The sequence below is a fragment of the Conger conger genome, chromosome 8 (assembly GCF_963514075.1).
Source record: "Conger conger chromosome 8, fConCon1.1, whole genome shotgun sequence".
Taxonomy (NCBI): Eukaryota; Metazoa; Chordata; class Actinopteri; order Anguilliformes; family Congridae; genus Conger; species Conger conger.
In genome coordinates, this window is record NC_083767.1 from 49,670,596 (window position 1) to 49,696,326 (window position 25,731).

Sequence of the window (25,731 nt, forward strand, 5' to 3'; positions counted from 1 at the left end):
GTGACAGAGTGGCCGAATAATACACTAGCAACCAGAAGGCTACAGTCAGGTTTACTTTCTGCTGGAAATGCTGCTATTCTACAGTGCAGCAGTTTACCTAAACTGAGCCACTTCAGTAAGCCACACCAAGAACTTCAAGAGCGTGATATTTAAAGATGTACACAGAAGGGATACACAGAAACTGTGACACATGGAGTAGAGAAAAAGTGTAATCTGTGTAATCAAGGGGGAGGAGATTTAATGTCAATTCCTGCGGGATTTCTTCCTGAATGGGGAGTGGGGGCGTGGTGTCACTGTCTGTGGGAGTGACCTTGACCTGAGTGGAATATGAAATACCCATGAGTGACAGCAGGGGCGGAGGGGAGGGGATTGTGTTTGAGGAACGACTCCATCCAAGGTCAAAAATGGCTTTTGGATCATCAATCTATCCACCCCCTTTCCACCAGGACCATTTATACGGAGAAACATCATTTTTACATAGACACACGTGTATATACTGTATATCTGTATATCTGTACATGTTCCAATGCAATTTCCAACAGCCAAATATATTAATACCAAACGATTAGAATTGAATTTCACGCTCTGCAAGATAATAGGTTAACAATACATGGTCAACATAACACGGTCAAAAACAAAGGAAAAGTGTTTGATGTACAGTACGTTATCGGTGAAAGACTGCAGTAAATACGGACAGACCGCAGGCGGATGCTACTGCGACGTAAACACTTTTGATATGAAAGCACGCACCCCCCCGCGCCTCCTGAGACTGCAGGAGACACAGCTAAAGTAGGGCATTAATCGATACTGCCCCTCAGCGCCCGGCAGCTTACGTCTCATTCAGGAATCATTTTCACTGCAGCAGAACGGCTCTCTCAAAACTAACAAAAAACCCCTCCTCCCCCCTCCCCCCACAGAGAAAATGCCCCGGGCGGGTTTCACAGGCCAAGATTAGCCAGTGAAATCTGGAGTTAGTGGCCCAGCTTTAGCTAGGTAGTGCTGTGTAGTCCAGGGCAGCAATGGGGTAAACCACATCATCTCCACTCTCCATTCTCCAGGGCACAATCGGCCCAGTTGAAATTAAGGGACCATGCTGACAATCAGTGACTCCCTTTATGTTTTCTTTCAGTCTAGCTCCCCCCCCCCAGCTCTCTCTCCATCTCTCCTCCCCCACTCTTTCTCTCCCACTCTCCTCCACCTCTCTCTCCCTCCCTCCCCCCTTCCACACTCTTTCTCTCCGTTTAATTAATACGCAGTAGCCCACTCACGTTAGCACCACCACACATCTGACTTGCAATTATGGCTTAACTGCTGTGACGCATGTGCTTCTGATGTCTCCTTCCATCTCTCTATCTTCCCCCATCCCTTCCGATGCTTCCGATGTCCTAGAAGTGTGGGTCTTAACTACAGTTTATGTGCTTCTTAATGAATTCTTCTGACCTCTCAGATTACCTGTTTTTCAACCATAGCCACTGGAGTTCATTATGGTGTATGCCTTCTGACTCCAAATGCAAACTTCACAGATGAAAACAGGCTAATACCAATACTAGATAGACAGACTAGATATACACTGATACTCAGTGCTGACCGACCAGTTCATGCAAAACACCTGAGCAACAGTTAGCACCTGTCAGACATCCGTTAACTTAATTTTTCCAAAGCTGAAACACAAAAACAGGAATTTCTGTAAAACTGTAAAGCATACAAGTGTACACAGCCTGAAATTAAAGCTGGTTTTCTGTACTTTTGTCTCGTATTGATTTTTTGATCCCAAACTCAAATGCCTTAGGTATATACTGTTCAGCGGCAAAAAGAACACATTTCATTCTACTGCTCCTTGACATTTTGAGGGCACTGTATATTCTGTTGTGTGTGTATGTGTGTGTGTGTGTGTGTGTGTGTGTGATGTATCAATACACCCGTTTCCACTCACATACACAGAAATATCAGAATATATGTGCTTAAGCGAGGCAACATTATCACTCTCAAAAGGACTTGAACTTGGGTCATGTTAACTGCCACAACTCTCTGTACCACAAAGGTTGAACATCTTTGGAGCTTGTCCATACCCTGTAGGTGTGTGTGTGTGTGTGTGTGTGTGTGTGGCCCCTCAAAGCCCATCTCAAACTCAATATATTCTGCGAGAGAGGGAAAATCAATGTGCTTTTCCCCTTCTTTCGAGGCCACTCCTCTGGGACACAAACCCATATTCCTGGAGAAGAAAGAGGAGAGGAGGGTGCAGGGGTGGGGTCCGCCCGGCAGCCACTGCTATCAGCAGCACCCGTGCTGGGGTGGGGGTGGGAGAGAAATAATTGGTACCCCTGTTGCTTTCCTTCTTTCCAGCCAGAAAGGGGGGATTTATAGCCACAGATGTCTCTCGATGACGCTAGAGCCTTGGGCTCCCATTGTTCCCGTAAAACAGAGGCAAAGGTAGAGAGGGGAAGCGCAATCACTCACTGGTCTCTCTCCCTCCCTCTCAAACTCAGGCTCTCCCTTTTTCACTCTATCCCCCACTCTTCACACATCTGTAATTTGAAAAGAAAAAGCCCACCTCTTTCCTCCCTGATGTTAGTAGGGAGATACTCCTGGGGAACACTTGACATGCTAAACATATGAAGTGCTGAATATACTGTGAAGATGTGGTGTGATATTACAAGAGTAGAGCAAACTGCAATTGAATAAGAGGAAGAAAATGGAATCAAACGGGGACAGGGTAATTTTCAGTCACTTATTTTTTCACCATATGCTGAGATGTTAATTCTTAGAAAAGAACATTCTTCTTTACGGGTGCATTCTGATAACCCCGTGGCCTTCCACGTTTAATGCTAGAATAACGCTAGAAAACTGTTCTATATTACTAATACTAATACTGATACTATTACCATTATGCCATCTGCACCCCATGTAAGGGGGAGGGGTGGCCTTCAAAAACCTATGGTACTACAGGAAAGCTACCACCAAATTTGGCTTCTGTGGACTACTAGCCATAGTCAGCTAATAAAGTAAGGACTTAGAGATGAAGCAATAGGAACAAGCACCATCTGAGCCACTCAAAGTCCATGTGCTACACTTACTTCATTTATTTAGATATATAATAACATAAAATATAACTTCATGAAAGGGGTCAACTGAAGATTAAGCTTGGTGTCACTGATTACGATCCATTATTCATGAAAATGCACCTCCCTTGACTTTCACGAGTTCCCAGCATAGCAGCTAAAGTGGTTGCAGTCGGTTTTTCCATGGGATTCATAATTCATCATACAGGGAGGCATGCTTGGCCTGGATGTGCCGGTCCAACTTCCCCTCTGGTTTATGAAAAAGCAGGCTTTAAAAATTGAGAGGCTAATGTAACTACAGTAACTGAAGTAAATCCTCACCTAAATCCTCAGGTCTGCAACCCGGTGGTGAGGAGCTACAGGGTTAACTTGATTACACAGCCTCATCCATTTTTTGGGTGTGTTCTTATGGTAGCATCAGGTTTGCAGACACCTGAATTAATGAGTTTTGTCTTGCAATACGGTACGTGTTCTAGAAAAAGAATAAACAGGAGTAATGATTAACAGTGAGAGAGAATGAGCCAGAAATCTGACATGCAAAACACCAAGATGATGGGAAATTGTTCCTGTTTTTAGCTGGAAGGACATTTTCGTTACATTGTTGAAGTCACAACAAATAAAGAGAAGCCGGCTTTCACTTGTGCTTCTTGTCATTCAATATTAATTTACTCTCTTTTACTTTCCAATCAAACGAGGCAGGATCCCGCTCATTCTCCGGGGTAAAATTAAAACCAGAGCGGAAATGGCAGCTTGCTTTCACCACTGCTTATTGTCATTCAGTATTTATTTGCTCTCTTTAATCGTAAAGGCAAAAGTCACCTCAACCTTCTCTGTGAAAAAAAAAAAAAGTTGAAGATAACCTTTCCCGATATAGTCTCTGATTTACTGGCTGAGTCACTGGCACTCAGTTACCCTTGTGTTTTCAGCCACAAATACGTGATACAGTTTCAAAATTGGGTGTCAGTCTTCACACTGCCGACCTGTCGTCAGTAATCTGTCTGTAAATGGCTGTTTCCACACGCTCTTCTTCTATACTCCAAAACTTTCTCCCACTCATATTGTCGCAAACACTTACAGATATCTAAAAACAAGAGTTTGTAGTGTTGTGATGTCCAATTCATCAGGAGAAAAAACTGGCTGTAGTCTCAGAAAAGAGATCTATTAATGTAACTTGGATGGCAAACACTCTGCCCACAGAACTGCAGTAATGAGTAAGAGATTGCACCCTGGCACCAGTGAGCAGTGAGTACAGACACACAGAGCCACAGCCACAGATGTGCATTCAACACATGCACACACACACACACACACACACACATACAAACATACACACACATGTGCATGCATGCATGCACACGCACACACACACAAAACTGAATTCCTGCTACCACAGACAAGCAAAAAGCGAAGACACACAGGGCTACACTGATGCTATCAGAGACATCATGCTATCAGAGGCAATAAGTACAAACGTAGTCACTTTCACACTATCAGATGCAGGCATTAAGTACAGACTCACACAGCCTAATGGAGAGGCTCCTAGATATGCACATGCATAATGCAACAAAGGTTGAGAGTGTATGTCTGATTGATCATCCATTTTAAATAACCGAAACAGCGGCCTGTTTGCAGAACTGTCAATAAGCTCTCTGCATGAGCACTGGACTACATTCTTAACTCCTGACACAGTGGTGCATTATGGTCATTTCTGCCCTTCTCAGTTCTATGCATTCCATCTCACGAGCTGTGGGGAATCAATCAGGAGGAATGAGTGTTTGTGAAGCATTTTTCTGTAGCATGCAGTACTGCAGTATTCCCTACCCTGTTACAGCATCCTGTCACAAATACAGTATTTATAACCAGCCTGTTAAGCTCTGACTATCTAATCGCAGACCAGTTTTGGCCGGGACCACAATGGTGATGTCATAGACCCTGGAGAACGGTTGCCAATAACTGACCTCATCTCTCAAGCAGGTCCTTCAGGGCAACCACAGCCTCTGTGCAGGGAACCAGAATGCAACCAATAGAGTGTGTATGCATTTTAAAATTCAGTTCACCATGTTTCATCAAAATGTATCATTCATGTTCGTAGGCAAACAAGAAGAAAGAAGCAAGCTGTTAAATTCATGCTCTAAACAAATGGGACCTCCACTGAGCCTGATGGTGATGGAGGCAAGAATGACGCACCTGAACGTAATTCATCAGCTGAACGGACATATCGGACCACGCCAAGACACCCTGCTTTTGAGAGAGCATCCATCATGAGACAATGACATCATATAAGCCGTGCGGTAGCTGTGAATTCTTGCCACTTGAGGCCCCGCCAGTTATTAGTTTTAGAAGACCCAGGAATTCACATTGCTCCTGACTCTGCATTTTGTCATTACCTCTCCTGAGGTGCATGACCAGAAACTCATTTCACTGTCACACCCCTCCCCCCCCACCCCCCACCTCCGCAGTGGCCCACTGTGAAGAGATTCAGTGCCTTTGCCAAACGTGAACCTACATCCACTTAATTCAATGGAAATGATATAAAACTGTCATATAAACAACAAAGAGGAATACAGACTTAACTTAAAATTCAGGGCAGGATTGAGAAAGCAAGCAGGTGGAGCCTCAAACGAACTGCCTGCCATAGGGACAGAAACATAAAAAAAGGTAGAACAGATTTTGTCCAGCAACCTAAATCCAGTGAACACAATTTGAGACATGCCTTTAAATTCCATCTCTAGCAATGTAAGCTGGACAAAGAAGAGGGAAGATGGTGTGTAAACTACCCATACTGAAGTTCTCCGCTGATCTAGTTGATATTCATTGAAAAGGATACAGCAAAAATGCAACTGAAGACCCGTTCTTTTTTCTGTCTGAGGGAGATACCGTATTAGTTCTAGCCAAAGGGTTTCACCTGCCATATCGCACAGGGGCAGGCAAGAGCTCAAAGACTGTCAGCTGCTTTCAGGTCCAGCAAGGTAAGGTTAAACAGAGGTCATATGGGCACAGTAGCCCTGTTCTCACAATAAATGTCAATATTGGAGTAGGAGAAATGACCCCTCCCTTACCCGTCAATCTCCCTGAGCTGCTTGAAGAAGGACGTGTCAATCATTTAGAAAAAGTAAAGCCACACACGTAGGCTACAATGGGTCGGCTTTGCAGACACAGATTAAGAGACACAGATATTCTCCATACAAAAATCTATTTAGTCTAGGACTAAGCAGGACTAATCCGTGTCTGTGAAACTGGTCCAATACAAGTATGTTGTAGTTTGAGTCTTGAGTCCAGTGACAGGAAATATAGATCATTATTCTTTGGAATACATGCATAATTTTCCTGTACCAAACTAGTTCTTCACTCTGTGCCACTAATATCCACCTTCACTATTTGGGCAGCCCAAATTATCATGAATAGTGATAGCAAGCAGTAACTGAGCAGAGGAAAAACAAAGAGGCAATTAAGAAACATGCTGGTATGCAGTTTACAAAGGAAGTTCATTAGCATTGCAACAGTATCTTGCAACAATCGTATTTCCTCTAGCTTACTGCTGATAAGTTGATCTCAAGAACAACATATAATTCATTTAGTAAGATTTTATACTGGATAGCCAAATCACATTCTCACATGTGACCTGATAGCCCATTGTGCAAAAGCCAAAATGTAGATGTCTAGATTGGATATTGAAGGGGCAGGGCAGCCTGTCAAAAGGAGCAAGTGTTCTTGTGAGTGAACTCAGAACTCTAAACAGATAGCCAGTCAGCAAATTAATGCAGGTGCACCCATACATGCACGCATCTGAACATAGATACACATGAGCACACACAAACATAAACACGCATGCATAAATAACACATATGCTTGCTCACACACACACAGTCACATATCTATCCTCGCAGCTCCTCCAAGCTCGATGGGGAGTGTGGGGGACTATATTATGCTTCACCCTATAAGCCCAGACCACAGCTGTTGAGTACACTTGGGCAGGTGCATCACCCTTCTATAACAGGAAATGTCTGATATCACACCCTTCCAGACCTGTGCCTGCCTATAAGAGAGGGATTCCAAGGGATTCACTAATTTCCTACAACAGTTGTTGAATTTGCAGATGTGCACACCTGTCCTGACCACAGCTGAGGAGAATTTAAAGTGCCGTTTAGAGCCCCAGTTTAATAAAAACACCACACTGGGAGAAGCAGGGTGCCGGGGCTGTTCTCCTCGCTGCGCTATGGTGGCGTAGCGTAGCACAGGGCTGAGGAGGCTGGAGATGACTCCGATACTGCTGCGTGGCAGAAGAATAAAACAATGAGCTGAGCAGAACTGAGGATCAATGGCTGGTGGTGGCTGTAAATCAGGTGCTGTTGTCAGAGGAGTCTGATGGAGGTGCAGATAGGTGCTGTGTCCTTCATTATTCACCACCCTGTACAGTGTTAGGGGAAAATGCCCTTTTTAACATTTCACAGGTGAGCATCGTCTGATGATACAGATCCCAACAATGATAGCTCTACTTGAGTTTAACTTTCCTATTTATTTGGAAAGAATTAACAAAAATTGAGAAAGCTTAACTGCTTTCTGATTTGAATCAGACATAGTAAGACTCTTATACACAGTTTTCCAGAAGGGGGGGCTTTACCACAGGAAGTTGCGCACCTCATGATTGGGTTTTATGCTCAAAGACACAAATAGAGTACAAGTAATTAACAACATAAAAAGCTAAATGATTACTTTGAAGTTCACCTCAAACCACAGTAAATCACAGAGCACAATTGAGCACAATGGATTCTACAGGTATACGGAAATGTATCTATGAAAGATAGCAAAGAGACAGAAGCTGTAGCCGGGGATAGGTAGAGAAGAACAAAGACGTCAAAGCAAAAAGATGAATACGCTTCATCATCATATCATCTTGTTTTTAACCTTTAACCACAAAGACACCAGAACAAGGAGGGAAGTCTCCAGGAAGAAATTAGTCTGACCCAATAAAGACAGCAAACTCCAGAAGGAAGGTAGGCTAGGAGGTCCCACAGGGACCAGGGCTGTCCAGCATTGATGGAAGACCTTAGGGATAGCACACACAAGGGAATGAGTTTCGCCATGGCGTTGCCAAAAGTGTAAATATTTAACAGCCATGACCTACTAAACTACACCTGAAGCACACAGTACCATGTTTAGCTCAGGACAGGTTATGACAATGATGTAGCCTAGCCTACATTGCAGATAACATTGCTAATTTTAGAGCAGGGTTGTACAGATGGAGCACAGTGCTATAGAAGGTGTGGCCCTTTGGATGAGACATTGACCTGGGTCCTGGGTCCAAGATCCCATGGGACTGAAAGAGTCCAACTGGCTACACCAAGCCTTGCATTCTCTACCAACCTTGATTCCATTGATTCCACTGCTGTCTGTTTTCACAGCTAAGAACAAAAACAAAACAAGAAGCCTAATGTGTAAAGGCTTTCTAAGACAGTCTCACACTCTTCCAGGAACATACATCCAACTGCAAGGCAAAACATACATATTTTGGATGATAAATGGAAGTACACTGCAGTGCAGACTTCAAACACGGAGTCCAAACAGCGAAAGACAGTAAATAATACTAATTGCCATGTAATAGACATGCATGACTGTGACAGCACAGAAATAGGGGAGAGAAGAAGGTCAGATAGCAGAAACGCATACATCTATAATGGTCCATATATAATTTAGAGTGGGTATATACATCCCCCATAGGCTCTGCCTGTGTGATTCCATATGGTGTCATGGCTTTTTAATGTGCTGCATACACAGCATATGCAGCTGAGGATGGTTAACAGACAGACAGAGAGAGAGAGAGAGAGAGAGAGAGAGAGAGAGAGAGAGAGAGAGAGAGAGAGGGGTATTGGATGGGAAGAAATGGTTTCCTTAAGAATAAACAAATGTATTAAACATCCCAATGTCAAAGACAGCAGGGATTGATGTTTGGTCCACCTCCCACTCTCTCTCTTTATATTGACATAATGTTTTACATTTTAATTTATCTTAATAGCCACCGGATGCCACCCACTCCACTTTAAATAGTTCCTTCTTTGTGCTAATAGGCCTGAAAATGAATTTGTTAACATGTATGTAGCTTGTTATCGCATGCCTCTGCTGGTATTCACTCTCTACACAGACAACATGCAGGCCAGAGGAGAGTACCAAACTAGAATAGATTTTTATTTCTTTACCAAAGTGAGGTACGGGTTCAAATAGGCAGAGTAAGACAGGAGAACCAGGACTTATTTTCATTTTTTCATAGATGAAGTACTTTCAGTTTAAATGAAGTATTAAGCCAGTTCTGTGGGAAGGAATATAAGAAATAGACTACGTATTGTCATTGCCAAGGACAGAGGAGGAAGCTGTGAGCGGCACGATAATTACACAGACAAGAACACAGACAACTGACACAGTATATTTACCAGCCTCACACTGGTCTGTTGAGGACAATTATTCCAGTAACAAAGACAATCTGAGATGCGCAGCAGGTTTCAACACCATATACTATTTAATTTAACATACATAAATACGCAGGACTACTCAGTCAAGAATTGAAATTGTTATTTTGTGCACTTCATATAGCTTAATAGCATTTATGTACTGTAATTCCAAACATGGTTATACATCAGTTTACTTGCACAGTAGGTTAAGATGCTATAGCCCATATCGTGTATCTGTACTTTACAATCTATTCCCAGGTGCAAGCACAGCCTTGATGTGGTTCCCTTTGGTCATGGATTAAGATTATGGGTGGGAAAGAAGATTTAATCCCATACACTGAGAAAATAAACACCTCCAATCACAGAGTCTGATCCCCAAGCTTCTTATATATCCTATTCTGATAGATTACCACCCAGTCTGATCTGCATATCAGCTTTCTATTCAGCTGCTGCTACATGAAATCATGTCAGAAACAGTGAAGAGCACTTCAGAAAAGCACCAAAAAACAAGGTTAAGCCTCACAAAGCTGGGATAGGCTATAAAAGGAATTGGCTGTAGGCCAAATGTTTCTTTTTTTTAAAATAACAAATTATATTACCGGGGGTATTGGGGTGAACAAAACAGCACTTAGACAGTCTGAAGGTTTGATCTCAACCCAAATTTGCAGAGACTGTCCTACTTATACCCGTTGGAAAGTTAAATAATGTTCTTCCATCGGTGGTGGTGAACATCACTTCTGTGTCTGAGCCAGACCCCTGAGGTTCAGAGCGCCATCCTGTCGCCATGCGATTAAAGTTTATGCGCTGCAGGAAATCTTGTTATCCTGACGTCCATCTGAGGCTCAGTTCCTGCATCCTGCATACTGCATGCTGACCTTGGTAAGCATGCAGAGTCAATGGCTGCCCACTGCCTGCCTACATGCATGCTGGCAATAATAAACAGATGGATGAATGCAGGAACATTGGAATAAATTTGCATAATTGACAAATGTGTGTGAAGCGAATCGTCAGCCGGCATAAAAAGGGCCACAAATCAATAACAGAGCGTGCAGTTCAACACATCAGAAATTTGTCAATCAATTTGTAGTAAAGTCATAGAGAAACTGAGGTTGTTTTTTGTTTTTTGTTTTTTTTGGGGGGGGGGCGGTTAAGGGTTTGAATGATATTCTTCAGTATAGTTCTCAATTAAAAGAACAAACATAATGAAAAATGAAAATAACAAAGTTGTAAAGCAATAAAAATAAATTGAACTGGGTGCCATCTAACCATAAAAAAATATAATAGAACATCCTGCGCATAAAAGTGGCTGCCTTTTAGGATTGCAGTGGTACCATATAAAATTCACGTACCATCACAAGAGATTAGACTTCACTTAGTTCTGACCTTTTCCCAAGAAAAGACCTGTTACAAAATACAGACACAGCCCTTCATGCAATTTTTGCCTATTATTCAAGTTCATCCCTCAATCAATCCTAACAGTATGCTCTGTAAAACTAACGTAAGTCCAGCAAATTAATTATTCATCCGCTCTGGATTTTCCATGCAAAAATGAACATAACATTTTAAAGTGACAACTAAATACAGTAACATCTACTTATGCTCAGCAAAACTCTAGCCTGTATAATGTTCAAAGCTGGGCTGTTATACTCCTGTACTGTTGTATTCAACAGCTCAATTCTGGAGACATGACCACTACATCCACAGTGAGCCTGTGAGGAAGGGCCAGAGCGCATCCTTTGTGCTCATCGCCTGTTTAAGAGTCCCCTCTGACAACGTTTCCATCCAGAACCTTCCCTGCAGCTATTTAAAAATCTCCTCGTCTCTCCGTTGTTCTGCCTCTCCTGCTTTTGTTTTTCTCCCTGCCTCGTCCTCCCACTCTCCCTCTTTTTTAGCTCGCTCACTTACCAGCCACGGACCCCTGTCCTGCTTAGATATCACAGTGTAACTGTCAAACGCAGTGTTAGACTTATATCCAGAGTAAGGGCTGAGTCTGAAATGCAACCTGGCCCTGTTCCCGTCTTTTGTCTGCAGAATTAACAATCATTTGAAAAACCCAAAGCAAAGTAAAACAAAAGGTTTGGCAGGACTATAGTGCATTTGTGAAATGAAAGGTAAACAAACACATTTCACACCAAAAACGTAGACGTACAGGCATGGATGCCCATTTGGCGACACAGGGTACTCACATCACCTCATCGCCAAAAAGGATAAACCCCTTCAATGAGTTAGAATACCCCGATACAGTGCCCTTCCTAATGATGCCACCACGTCTAACAGCCCTTACAGGTAACTTAACAATACGATGAGGTAGGTAGTTAAAAAGATCTATAGTGCTATTGAAAGCGTAGTGTAAAGTACATGGCAACATGAGGAAGAGGATATTTGACTGCACAGCTCCACAGATTCTTTATGAAAAGGTTTAATGAAAAGGATCTACAGTATGTACCACAAGCTTCCAGGACTGGGCTCCCTATGGCCCGATTTCGGCCGTGGCTACCATTGTGTGGCAGCAAAGAGATAGCCTGCATAGCTATACCCCATACCTGTACGAGAAACATCAGTTACATTTATGATTCTTCACAGACTTTAAAAACATTTTGATGGCGTAAGCCCTCTGTGCCAGGAAACCATGCTGACAAGGAAATATGAAGTTTCATGATATCACACACACCCCTTTGGTGGTTTATGCTACATGATGCACATTTAAATAGCTATACAGAACTGCATATACATACAGACACACTCTCTCACACGCACACACATACACACAACCATGTGTCAATGTATCATTAAAAGAGGTATGAATCCCTTCAAACTGCATAGGTAGGATATAGTAACATAATGGCGGTACATATCTACAGTATGGCAACAGTATACAATAGAAATGGATAGAAATATTAAAGTCAGTGCCTTTAATTGCCTTTAATAGACCACACAAACATAAAACCAACTATAATGAAGACATACAATAGCTTGAAATGAGAGGCACAGAAGTGTGTCAAGTCAGATTTCAATCACACAGAAATGAGTTACTATATGAAATCCAATAGAAAATGCCTTCTTCAGCATTAGCCAGATTTACATATTAGTCTGGCCCATGCCCACTGTGAAAAAACCGCGACAAAGCTGCCTACATGTAAACATCCCGGCATAAACAAGTAGGTTAATTGTCATCAGTAGGCCAACGCTATCTTAAAAACAAACCAGACAAGGCAACAAATAAAGATTTCGTTCTGCACAAAATCAATGACACATCTCGGAACTGCTGGAGAAATCTGTAGGCTATGCTCAAATTCACGAGAGATTCGCAAAGGATGCATTGTGTAGTTTGCCGGGGCTTCCACTGCACCAGGGATGCGCATACCTGCGTGCCGAGGCTACGTCGACCCACAGGATTTAAAAAGCTAGCACATCAAACGGATATACAGCGGCCCACGCCAAAAAACACACACCAAAAAGCACGGTGAATCCTACTGTTTACAGTACAGCTTTTTTGTTTTGTTTTACACACCAAGGGCCGTTTCATTTATGATTTAGCTAGTCTATAAGCTTCAATTTTGGAAATAACATCTGGCCCTGTCCCGTCTCTGACCTGCATGAATTAGTAGGCTACAGCTTCGCTCACATACAGCACCATCAAAAATAAGTGGCATATTTCAGTTGCTCTCTCTGATCGAGCAAAACTTAACTTAACGAAGTTCTAACTGCTGCCTGGTTCTGCATCAAAGAGTGACAGCACTCAGTGATTGATAACGAACGGTTCAGGCGTCTACCTCTTGCAGCTGTTCCAACTCTTGCTTCAGAGCCTCTTGTTCGACTTCCAGATCGGAATACTGCTGCTTCAGGGTCTGGTTTTCTTCCAGCACCACAAGACCGCATTCTGCCGCCCGAATCTTCTCACGGTTCGCTTCCGCAAGCTCTCGGGTCAGCCGATCTACCTCCGCACGGTACTGATCCACGGTTTCCCCGCATCCTCCTCCAGCAGCCATCGCCCCTCACTCACTCGGTCCTGTCTCGCCGTCTCTACGTTAACTCGATGAGAGGCGGAGGTAGAAACAGCTGTAGCAAAAGCTAAACCCTCCCCTCCCTTTGATCGGACGAGGATGAAAACGGGGCAGTGACAACAATTAAGTAAATATTGCACACCCCCAGGCCAATGTAAGATCCGTATGAAGCACTTAGATGCGGTCAATTTAATCCTGAAGATTTATTTTAAAAGATAGCGATGTAAAATTCGCTTATCAACGCCCTGTCCTTTGGCTATCTGTCTCGCATCCTTTTTTCTTTTCTTTTTTTGCTTATTCATGGGGACCCGGACGCCATCTCTCCCGTCTGCTCTGAAGCGAAGTCCACAGAACTTGCTTCCATCCTTCTGCTGATGACGTCACGGTATCTCGGCGCATCGCGCTGTCAATGTACTGTAGCTTGCCTGTTTACAGCGGAGGTAACTGATTCTGATTGGTTGTTTGTTAGAAACCGTTCACAAGACATTGACAGTTCATAATAATGATAATAATAATAATAATAATAATAATAATAATAATAATAATAATAATAATAATAATAATAATAATATACATATACATATACATATACATATATAAATAAAATAAAAATAAAAATAATAATAGCAATAGTTTGTTGCTATTGTTGTTTATCATGACAATCGTTTTGGATTTTAGAAAGTATAAATACTTAATCCTAATGAGAAATGACAATTGAATTGTTTTAATTATAATATACACTATGATAACTTCACATAACTGCTGGTCAAAACTTGAATGTTACAGAACAAGTTTATTGTTTACTCAGCAAAATCAGGACGTGCCACAGAAGCCAGCCAGAAGCACCAATTACAGCCTTTATAGCCTTTAATGTGCTTGGACACTGTTATAGAATGTTATAGAATGAGTTATGATTTTATAGAGAAGGTATTTATTAATAAGTAATAAGTGTATTAAGCATAGAAAAGCCAGCCTGAGGACAGCAGCTGGAAATGAGACTCGGCTCAACCTCAGATGCAGCATAATTGTTTCTAGTTTTTAACTTGTTAAATGTTCCCATTGCATTGCCCCCAACAAACAAATAAATAAATGGATGAAAAAAAATAAAAAAATAAAAATCACTTACAGTTGCATTTATTCTTGAGGAGTTATTGGCACTACCCGTAACTAGGAATTGGGCTTTATGATTGCAAGAACGGTCTTTACCCAATGTCCCACACTGCCATCTAGAGATGAACCACACTCATTCTGTTTCAAGCACCCTTTGCAATGACACTGTCATGCACACTTTGCTAAACTAACGGGAAGATTTGTGATATTTAGAATAACACAACAAATGAGAATAAGCAATGTGCATGAAGAAGTTAGGATATTCATACACATGTTATGAACAGAACAAAAAATGGCTCCCCTGCTCAGTAGGGGAGAAAGCTCAACCTGCAACAAGGCAGGCTAATTCTCCACTTCTTCCCACCAACTCCTAGGTTACAGGACACAGTATACTATACAATATACATATATAGTTATGCTTCAGGTTCAATTCAAGCTCCAGGTCTGCAGTTTACACATGCCACAATAACATCTTTCTGTGGAGGCAGAACCAATTGTTTCACTGTTGCCATCTGCTGGAGAATTATGTGTAAAGGTACGATTTGAACATGAATTTATGCATTTATTTTTAAATGTCACACTGGTTATGGATACACATGGGAAACATCTCTTCTTTTTGCTGTTTTATGAATTACAATATCTTGGTGTTCCTGTGTTAGAAGCCACCAGCCAGCCTTTGCACAGTATATGGGAAGTATCCATACAGACAAGACAAGATCAAATGCATGGTATAACTGACACACTATGAGTGAGTGGGCAATGATGGAGTGGTGTGAAGGTAGCTTGCACAGAGAAACCAACAGCCCTTAAACATCACACTGTAAATAACTATGCAATACATTACATTACATTACAAGGCAGACACTCTTATCCAGAGCAACGTACAACAAAGTGCAGATCAAACACAAGTACAAGTGCGAAGAGGACCTGAGAGGACAGTATAGTTCCGAGTCCTAGTGTAACCATACAGATACAATCGGAACCCTTGAAGAATACATCAACTTCCAAACTAGCATACCACAGTTGGCAGCTAGAATGCCCCGAGTAATAACTATGCAATAAGTTGTATTGTAAAAAATCAAGGAACTATCAGCCAGGATCATTCCATTTTTGGACCAAACTCACAGCTTTATTACAACAACAACAACAAGCAGTAATGCTTTCACACAGTGACAGGGCGTGTTTTCCCATGATGCAACACACAAAAGGAGGGAGAGACAAATAATACATGCCAAGGCGGTTTGGCTCAAGATGCTTGGTTTTGTTTATTGTGCTCAGTAAGGGCTGTCTTCCTGCCACCCTGTTGGTATAGAGGTGCCTTCTTTTTTTTTCTAGACCGGATAACCCAAAGATCACTTAAACTGTGATCCGCGGGTTACTTATGGCCTCACCATCTTCCTTACCGTCCCTGGGGATAATATGCACTTGCGTCCGCTTCCTGGCAAGTTTGCAACCATTCCATGTTTTTATTATTGCCCTTACAGTGTTAAGCGGTATGTTAAAAACACAACTTGTGATGGTCAATTATCAGCTGTGACAGTTCTTTGACTTTTCCCATGCTGATGGTTGACAAAGGGATTTTGCATGCTTTTTACCTCATTTTTATACTCTCCTGAAATGGAAAGTGATGGAATGACACAATATACTTTTGTCTGAGATTTACAGAATTAAAACTGTATTGCCAATTTCACTTTGATTTTATTTACAATACTTTTTAGGGGTGCCAATCATTTTGGCACCTGTGGTTTTCAGAGAAAATACAATAGTTACTAAATAAGAAAATATTGAAAGTTTTTTTTATGTTTGAACATAAAATATAGATCATTATCCCTGTTATTTATTATATGCAGCCATTTTTATTAAGGGTGTATATAATTGTATTTGGAGTATTTGTACGGTATACGCGTCTATTATATTTAATATTCTAGACTTAGTAAATCCAAGATGAATGCCTGTAAATTCTATGATAGATGTACACAGGTTTTAAAGTTGAGATATAAGGGTTGACAGGTGTGTCCCTGTGTGTTGATGAAAAAGAATACAGTATGTACAATTGCAGTCTAATCCACATAGATATGATGCATTTTCAAAATAAATAACATAGCAACACAGGATTGAAAGCAGAAGTTGTTATAGTGTGTGCCGGTGTACATGTGAATGTAAACGTGCCTGTTTGTGTGCGCACCGCTATATTCCACCCCGGATCATATGATTTATCTCTAATTCTTCATCAGCATAATGGTAATGATTCCATTGTGTCAGAGGCAGAAGACGTTGGTGCAGGAGCATGTCTGATAAGCATTGATTACACAGGGAGCAGTATGGGGCCGTAAAGGGAGATAAGGACGGGGTGAAAAGTTTAAGAGTTTAGAGTCAAGGCAAGAGCGCCGTTGTAAAAACACACACATAAGAAGGTGAAGCATGAGTCACTAGGACAGGCCCGATGATGCGCCTCTTAACAGGAATTAAACATCACTTCTGGGAATGTGAATCATACCTAATTCTACACCGGGCTGTCCTCTGAACTTATCCTCTGACAATACAACCCTTGGGCAAAACCTCTTACTAGCAATGCGGTGATTTCAAATCTAGCGTCATTTACAATTCATAGTGTCACTAACAATTTGTCAGTGTTTGGAATAAAAATGTTACACAGAGATTAATCATCAGATTATTGGCAGCCACCTGGAAACGGCTTTATACATGAGGTGATCATTTAGCCCTGCAGAACATCAATGTGACAAGAAAAAAACATATTCTGGCCTTAATTCTGGCCATCTATGCAATGCATAAAAGCATGCAGGTACAGGTAAGGAGCTACAGTTAATGTTCACATCAACCTGTGAAACTGCTGATCTTCTGGGATTTTCACACACAACAGTCTCTAGAGTTAGCAGAAAATGGTGCGAAAAACAAAAAACATCTAGCGAGCAGCAGTTCTGTGGGCAGAAACACCTTGTTAATGAGAGAGAAGGTCCAAATGGGTCAAAGCTGACAGGAAGGAGACAGCAATGCAAATAACCCCACATTACAACAGTGGTCTGCAGAAGAAGCCAACTGTCCAATTACTTTTGGGGGGGGGGGGGGGAGTATAAAAAGGGATGTGATTCCTACATGCATCACCCCATACTTGGGTATAAATGCCCTCAAATTAAAGGGGACAGTGTGCACTTTAACTTCATATTTATTGTTAATGGAGACAAAATAACATAAATTGCCAACTGTCCAAATACATACGGACTGCACTGTATGTATGTACACTCAGTGACCACTTTAGTATCTAGATGTGTTAATAAGTTGTTAAAATATATAATCATTAAAATAATAATATGTAAGTTGATAAAAGGTCTAATCAGCAAATATCTAATCAGCCAATTATGTGGCAGCAATAAGTCATAGGGAGGACGCACACCCAGAAATATAATAAAATGCTGACTAACAGAGAACTATCATGTAAAGATAGCTGCACACTCTATTAAGCTCCCAAATAATTTATTATGGGGCAGCATTAGCTCAGGAGGTACAGTAATAGAGTATGTGACTATCTTTCTCTTTTTATCATGGCTTTGCAATGCATAAAGCATGCAACCGTGATCAAGAGGTTCATCAGACGAAACATCAGAATGGGGACGAAATGTGATCTAAGAGACTTTGGTCATAGAATGATTGTTGTTGCCAGACAGTGTGGTTTGAGTGTCTCTGACAATCTCCTGGGACTTTCAAGTGCATCAGTCTCTAGAGTTTAAAGAGAATTGTGCACAAAACAATACCTCCAGCGAGTGGCAGTTCTGTGGGCAAAAACACTGTCAATCAGGAGAGGCAAGGAGAATGTCCAGATTGGTTCAAGAGAACAGGAAGGTGACAGTAACTCATCTCTGAACATACAACACATCAAACCATGAAGTAGATGGGCTACAGCAGCAGAAGACCAATAAGCAAAATGAAAAGTCTAATAAACTGGTCACTGAGTGTATGTATGTCTGTATGTATGTATGTACATATGTATATACATATATTAACATCATCAGTCCGCTGATATTCAGCCATAATTAATAAGGACAGTACAGTAAATGCTTATATTAATTATATTTTTACACTGTGCATTCCATGCAGTGTGCACAAATGCTTTCCAAAAAAAGGCACAGAACAACAGACACAATTGAAAGGCATTACAATGAACAAATAAAGATCATTGCCTCATGCGTTCATCACAGCATTGTTTTCCATTTTAATGCTTACTATTGTCTTACTGGCTGTTACTGGCTGTTCTGGGACAATTTTCTGAAACTATGTTCTTGTTGTTTGTGTGATTGCGATGCATTTAACTCATATATGGTATTGTGATAAGATAAGCACATATTCCCAGAAAACAACAAAGGAAACGTAATAAAATCATGTTTTTCATTATATAGTATACTCTTGATGTGTTCCTCCACAACTATCATTTCCATGGCCTTCACCCTTTCTTGGGGCTCTTCAGTCATTAACATTCCCCGTCTGGACATTTTGTTCTTCAATTAAAAGTGAAGAACCAGCTGATAAGAGGAATCAGTGGCTAATCAGTTCCTAAAATGATCACCTGCTCTATCCTCACTGTTATCTTTGGTCAACAATTACCTCAGAGAGATACAGATGAGTGTGAAAACATGTATGTCTAGTTAGAGGGAGAAAGCTGTGAATGTTACATTATTTAACACTGAACTTCAAAGTAGTGTTTTATTTTCCTGATGAAAACTGACACTGGCTAGCAGTAATCGACAGAGCGAAAGCTGAGGGGAATTTACTGGTGGAGTCTAAAGTATCTTTTTACTTTTTTGCCATTACTTTCAGTATTAAAACCAGGAATGAGTAAAATTAGTTCTCTGGAAGCTTTTTGGTCTTTGACACCACACTCAAAACTATGCGGTCCATTACAGGAAGCAGTTTTTTTATGACAGCCAACCTGTGCTGACCTGCAGTCGACCTCCACTGAATTAAGACAAGGTGGAACCATATCACTACAGGGCAATAAACTCATTGAGCAATAATTAGAAAGCTCAACATAATATCCAATTTATTGCCACCTTAACCACTAAGGTACCCCTGCTTATCTCCGACAAGGAAAGATACTGTCAATTAAAGACATAAACCTTAACCAAGTTTTTTGCAGGTAATTACATTTTAATAAAACTCTGAACTCAGGAATGTGTAGGATGTGTGCGTTCTCATTCTCTCATTCTCTCTTGCACTCTTTCTTTCTTTCTCTCGCTCTTTATGAATACAGGCACAAGGGCTTTGTTCTGAGAAAAAAATGAAATGGTTCAAGGAAAGCTATAACTAGCAATTCCTTGACGCCGCCTTTTAAAAATTGTCAAGGCAAAGTTGTTACATACAATAAGAAGGAAAAAACAGACCCTGCCATAAAGTGTTGGTGAGAGCACAAAAAGGTAGACAATGCAGTTTCTTTTAGATCTTGGATGTAAACACCTGACGTAAACATCGGACAGAGCAAGCATATCATCAAACGTTCAGTTCTTACAGGGGCTCTGAAAAGCCCATCAGCTGGAACCATCTAGTAGAGTGGGAGCCTGTAGGTGGGGCCAGGTGAGGGTGAGTGGCGGTGAGGGTGGGTATGATACCAGGAGGGGGTGGACCTTTGGGATGTGGTAGGAGAAGTAGCCATTGGGCAGAGATGGCACCCCAGAGGGGCAGAGTTTATGTAGCAAAGGATAGCATGGTGGTTGTCTTGAGCCTATCTGGGGAGATGGAAATTCACACTGTGAAGGAATGATAAAAAAGAGATGAGATAATACCCTCCATTTTGCTCGCTGTCAAGTCAGACTTTTCCTGATATCTTGTCGAACCCAATAATGCATTCAATAAAAGTGATCTGGACAGGGCCAGCAAGCAAAAAGGACAAGATCTGCACAGCAAGGTTGTAAAAACAATAAGTGTAATAACTCGTTTGAACAAATGAAAAACACAATTTCTTTCCATTGTAAAACCTAATGAATGGATCAAATTAGTGAATCACATATTGAAAACTCAACCAATCTGAACTTCATGTTGCTCATTTCCAATCAATAGTTAATGCAATATACACGCACTCACCTTAAGAGGGAAGCCATGCTGGAGTACAGGTACCTGGTCTGTCAATGTGAGGTCTTGCAGCCCCCCAAAATCTCCCAAGGAATCGGTTTTACGCCATTTTGCCCGGCGATTCTGGAACCATATCTATGCATGATAAAATGGGGAAACGATTGAAAGAGAAGCAAGGAGATCTCATTCAGACAATCACAGTATTTTTATGATATCCTTGCTGTTTAGATTGCGATGGGAATAGTCATATTCCTGTGTGAAATGGCCCATGTAATAAATATCTAGTAATCAGATTATATAAAAATATTTTGTTCCTTAAGAGACTCATTCAGTATTTTTGTACAATTTCTGATTTAAACCTCGGGAGTCATTGAGAAATAAGTGAAGCAGAAAAAAGAATCTTTCAGACCAAAACTGAGGAATCATAATATCTAAATCTATGACCATGCAGCAAAGTGTTTTAAACTGTACACCACATGTTTGCCATACTGTATAGAAAGTACCTGAGTTATTGCAGTTATCATCCCAACTCAATGGGTTTCAATATTTACACCTATTACTCCCAGTGTTTTTAGTGTTCAGTAATCTTGGCAGACCTGTATTCCTTCCTCAGGGTTTTATGTGAGGGGGCTTAAATCAGTGTAATAACTGCAGTCTGTACTCAGGAAGTGCTGTGAGAGGGGTTTGTTATCTGCACTCTTTCCTAACGTACCTACAGTATAGCTGTGTGAGACAGATACATGTTCGGTTTTCTACTGCACTCAGATAGCTGTGATGACTGTATGTTTAGAACAGCACTTCACAAGTATTTTACTAGTTATGTATGTATTGATTTAACTTGTGGAAGAACCTATGCACGTGTAAGTCGCTTTGGATTAAAAGCATCTGCCAAATGACTAAAATGTAAATGTAAAAAAAAGAGTAAATGTAAATGTTTTCTACTGCATTCAGGTAGCTGTGTGAGACAGATACATGTTTTCTACCTGCACTTTTCCCTCAGGTAGCTGTGTGAGAGAGGCCAGCTGGTCCCTGGTCTGGACATCGGGGTAGTGAGTGATCTGGAACACCTTCTCCAGCTCCTCCAGCTGTGCTGCGGTGAAGGTGGTCCTCACCCTTCGACAACCCTTCCTGTCTGCTGCACACACATGCACAACCAACCAACACCATCATCATCATCATCATCATCATCATCATCAACATCATCATCATCGTCATCACCACCTACAGCACCCTCATCATCATCATCATCACCACCACCATCTTCATCACCAGCAGTACCATCATCACCACCACCACCAGATTTAGCAGACGCTTTGATGTACAATAAGTGTAGTCCAAAAGTCATAAAACAACTACAGAACAGATTGGAAAAGGTACAATTCACAGAACCAGTTGCCTACAGCAGTGAAGATACAGCAGTGTAGTACACATGGTGAATAGGCCAAGGTACGTAATAAGGTACGTAAGCAACTATAGTACCAAGAAATACAAACCTGAGGGCTAAAAGTTTGGGACAGGTCAAACACGAGTGGTAATAGATTGGGGCACTCCCACAGGGGAAAATAGTTAGAGTTAGTCAAGGTATCACTAACATCATCACCATCACCATCATCATCATCATCATCACAGACAATGAAAAAGAGAAAGGCTGTATCTCTCACCATGTGGCGCCTGGCAGGGCACGCCCTCCTCCTGAGCCCCTTCCTCCCCTCTCTCACCCCGATGCTCTGTTTCCTGCCCTGTAAGGACGGGGGACCCCAGTCTGTGTGCCTGGCTGTGGCCCGCAATCCAGCCTGTCACTCTCAGCTCATACAGAGCCTCCTCTCTGTCCTGTGCTGCTGGGCTGGCTGTAGAGCGAGAGAGCGAGAGAGCGAGAGACACAGAGAGAGAGAGAGAGAGAGAGAGAGAGCGAGATAGAGAAAGAGACAGAGAGAGAGAAAGATAGAGAGACAGAGAGAGAGAGAGAGGGATAGAGAGACAGAGAGAGACAGAGACAGAGAGAGACACACACAGAGAGAGCAAGAGACAGAGAGAGAGAGAGAGAGAGACAGAGCAATAGAGTGAGAGTTAAAGAGAGAGAGAGAGCCTTTATGTGAAGATATGGTCAAAGCTCCCACATTATAATTATTATTGCTGTTATCAACCCATTTTAATTGTTATAGATTGAGAAACCGCTTATCAAAGGTGAATGGTGCACTTAGAAGGAACTAACATAGAAACCAAATAATGATTAGCAAGAATTCAGCTGGTGTGTAATTAAAAGATTTAAAGATTAAAAGATTATATTTTAAGTGATTGATACGCAAAAATATTACATGCAATTTATGTTCAACTATGAAGCCAAAAAGAATAAAAAGTTAAAGTAATAAATATAAAGCAACTTTAAATGTATTTCTCCAGATTTTCTGTGCTTCACCCAAACCATCTTTTGCTAAAAAATAGATATCTCTTTGTAATCATATATATATATATATATATATATATATATATATATATATATATATATATATATATATATAATGTAAGCTCATCTACAAAGCCTAAAAATGAAATATAGCAGTGGAAAAGCAGATTCCAGTTATCCAGTTAAAAAAAGCATTAACGAAGTTCAGGAGTACCAACACAAAACTGCTAAACTTTGACATTAGCCTTTAATTAATTATGGATGATAAAATATATATACATTTTTTGTTAGATCATGCTTGTTTATTTATTTATGTGTTTAATGAATAGATCTCCCTGAAAGAAAATTATCCCTGTCATCAACCATAGTTAACTGACCACAAAACAATGCATTTGCAATTGCTATCTCAGTCTCCAGAAAATTTGTTTGAGTTGAAGACAGCTGTCCACAGACAAAAGGATCTTGAAAATTTCTGTATCGGATAAACAATCTCCCCATCATGTTTTCCAGAACCACAGAACAAAATTATTCAGTTGTGTTATTATTCAGGGAAGGTGCACAAAACGGGTGGCAACACTGCCACATATTCTGGGACCAAAATTTCTGGTTCTTTTAAAAATAAATTCTGATTATGTTTTTATTTCATACAACCCCTTTTTCTTATATTTATTAAGGATGTTAATAATTCTGGAGGGCTGTATATGAAGTATAACATATTTTCCAGTTGGAAAATGAATTTATATGGTACCTGTACATTTTCTGCCTTTGCATCCTCCGGTCCCTCGAGAAACGCTGCCTGCTTCTTTCTCTCTTCTCCAGTCTTCCCCCGGACAGGATGGCTTGCTCAGGATCTGCTCGATGGAGTGGGACAGGGTTTTCGGGGAGGCTGAGGTCCCCATCCCTCCAGAGGGGTTCCGGTTCTGAGAGTCCCTGGCATGCAGGGGAAGTGGCTGTAACCCGCTGGATCCCTGCAGCTGTGGCATTGTACAGTAATTTCTTGTGCCTCCCGCTCTCAGACTCCTCTCTTTTGCTTTTAGCTTGTAGTCCACGGACTTTAGGCAACTGACAGCACGATGGTGTGGCCTGTATTCTAGCCACAACTACTCTGCCCTTTTCTTCTCCTCTTTTACTATTTCTCTGTTGTGTTTGCTATTCAGATTGGACCTTTTTTTCTTTTTCTTTCCCTTTTTTATTCCTCCCTCACTATATCTTTCTGTCTCGCTCTCTTGTTCTTTCCACTTTGCTCCTTCAGTAGTCCTCAGACTGAGGGTACCTACGTATCTCTCTAGCTCTCTTCATTGACCGCCAGATAGCACTCGTTCAGTATCTTGTGATCATGCAGAGGAGGAGTAAGTTTACTGTGTAACCAAAGTACCAATAAATACGGTTCACACACAATGTGTCTCTCTGGTCACACACACACACACACACACACACACACACTAGGTGCCCCTGTCATATTCCAACATATATGTTCTGTTATCTGCCTCTCTTCTCTTCACATTTTATCTTAGGTCATATTGCTTACACATGTATATGCAGTATATGCTATGTTTGGTTTAAACATGGGTGGGGAATGACAGAGGAAAAAACTATCTCTTACTACTCTGTAAGCAACACAAGAAGATAGAGGTTGAGTGCACTCTCCGTTTATTACATGTATGATCCTGTATGAACTTTATTGTAACTGCCTTCTCATTCATAATCAACAGATATCTTCCCTGATAAGTCAATTACCTGGATAAAGTAACAAATAGTATCTATAATCCATCCTCTGCAGTAAGAAGACAAAAAAATCTTAGAAAGAGATATATTTTTATATACTGATTAGATTTTTAATTGTGCAAATGGCTATAATGAAATCCAAGATCCACGTTTGAGAATACATGCTCTCCCTATAATACAGTAACAGCCTTTTGCAAGAGATATGTGGTGTACAGTGACCACTTGTGGCAGGATAAAGGGAAAACTACTGGATCTGGATGCTACAATTGACTTTGCTTTTAGATAAATTCTGTCTCCATCTAGTGGCCAATAACGATGTATCAGTACATCAGCAGAACAAATGCTTTGATGGCACGAGGAGGTATCTTTAGAAGATAAATGATGTTGACTGAATATTGAACAATACAGAATTTTATAAGCAAAGTCTACTTGGAAGATTTAAATAACTGTAAAGAGGAATTATTGTGTGTGACCTAGATTTGTACAGGACAGAATAAGTATGAGTATTTATACAAATATATTCTTGGATTCAGGAGCAACTGGAGTTCTGTCAAGAGTAACTGCCTTCTTGTCCAAGAACCTACACACAACTTCAGTGAGCTATGGATAAGAAAAAAAGGTTATTCATAATAATAATAATAATAATAATAATAATAATAATAATAATAATAATAATAATAATAATCATCATCATCATCATCATCATCATCATCATCATCATCATCATCATCACCACGACGGGGTGGCCTATAGCGTAGTGCTTAAAGTAAATGACTGGGACATGCCAGATCGGTGGTTCTAATCCCGGTCGGTGTAGCCACAATAAGATCCGCACAGCCGTTGGGCCCTTGAGCAAGGCCCTTAACCCTGCATTGCCCCAGGGGAGCATTGTCTCCTGCTTAGTCTAA

At 41.0% G+C, this 25,731-nt stretch overlaps 1 protein-coding gene across 1 annotated transcript in view; it reads right to left on the reverse strand.

The window, feature by feature from the left end:
- The window catches only part of bicd1a (bicaudal D homolog 1a), a 52,106-nt gene extending 38,502 nt beyond the window's left edge, over nt 1-13,604 (reverse strand). Inside the window, exon 1 of the mRNA XM_061251570.1 lies at nt 13,276-13,604. Coding sequence (XP_061107554.1) covers nt 13,276-13,491 — 216 coding nt within the window. The 5' untranslated portion in view covers nt 13,492-13,604. The remainder of the gene's footprint in view (nt 1-13,275) is intronic.
- Between the last annotated feature and the right edge of the window lie 12,127 nt (nt 13,605-25,731).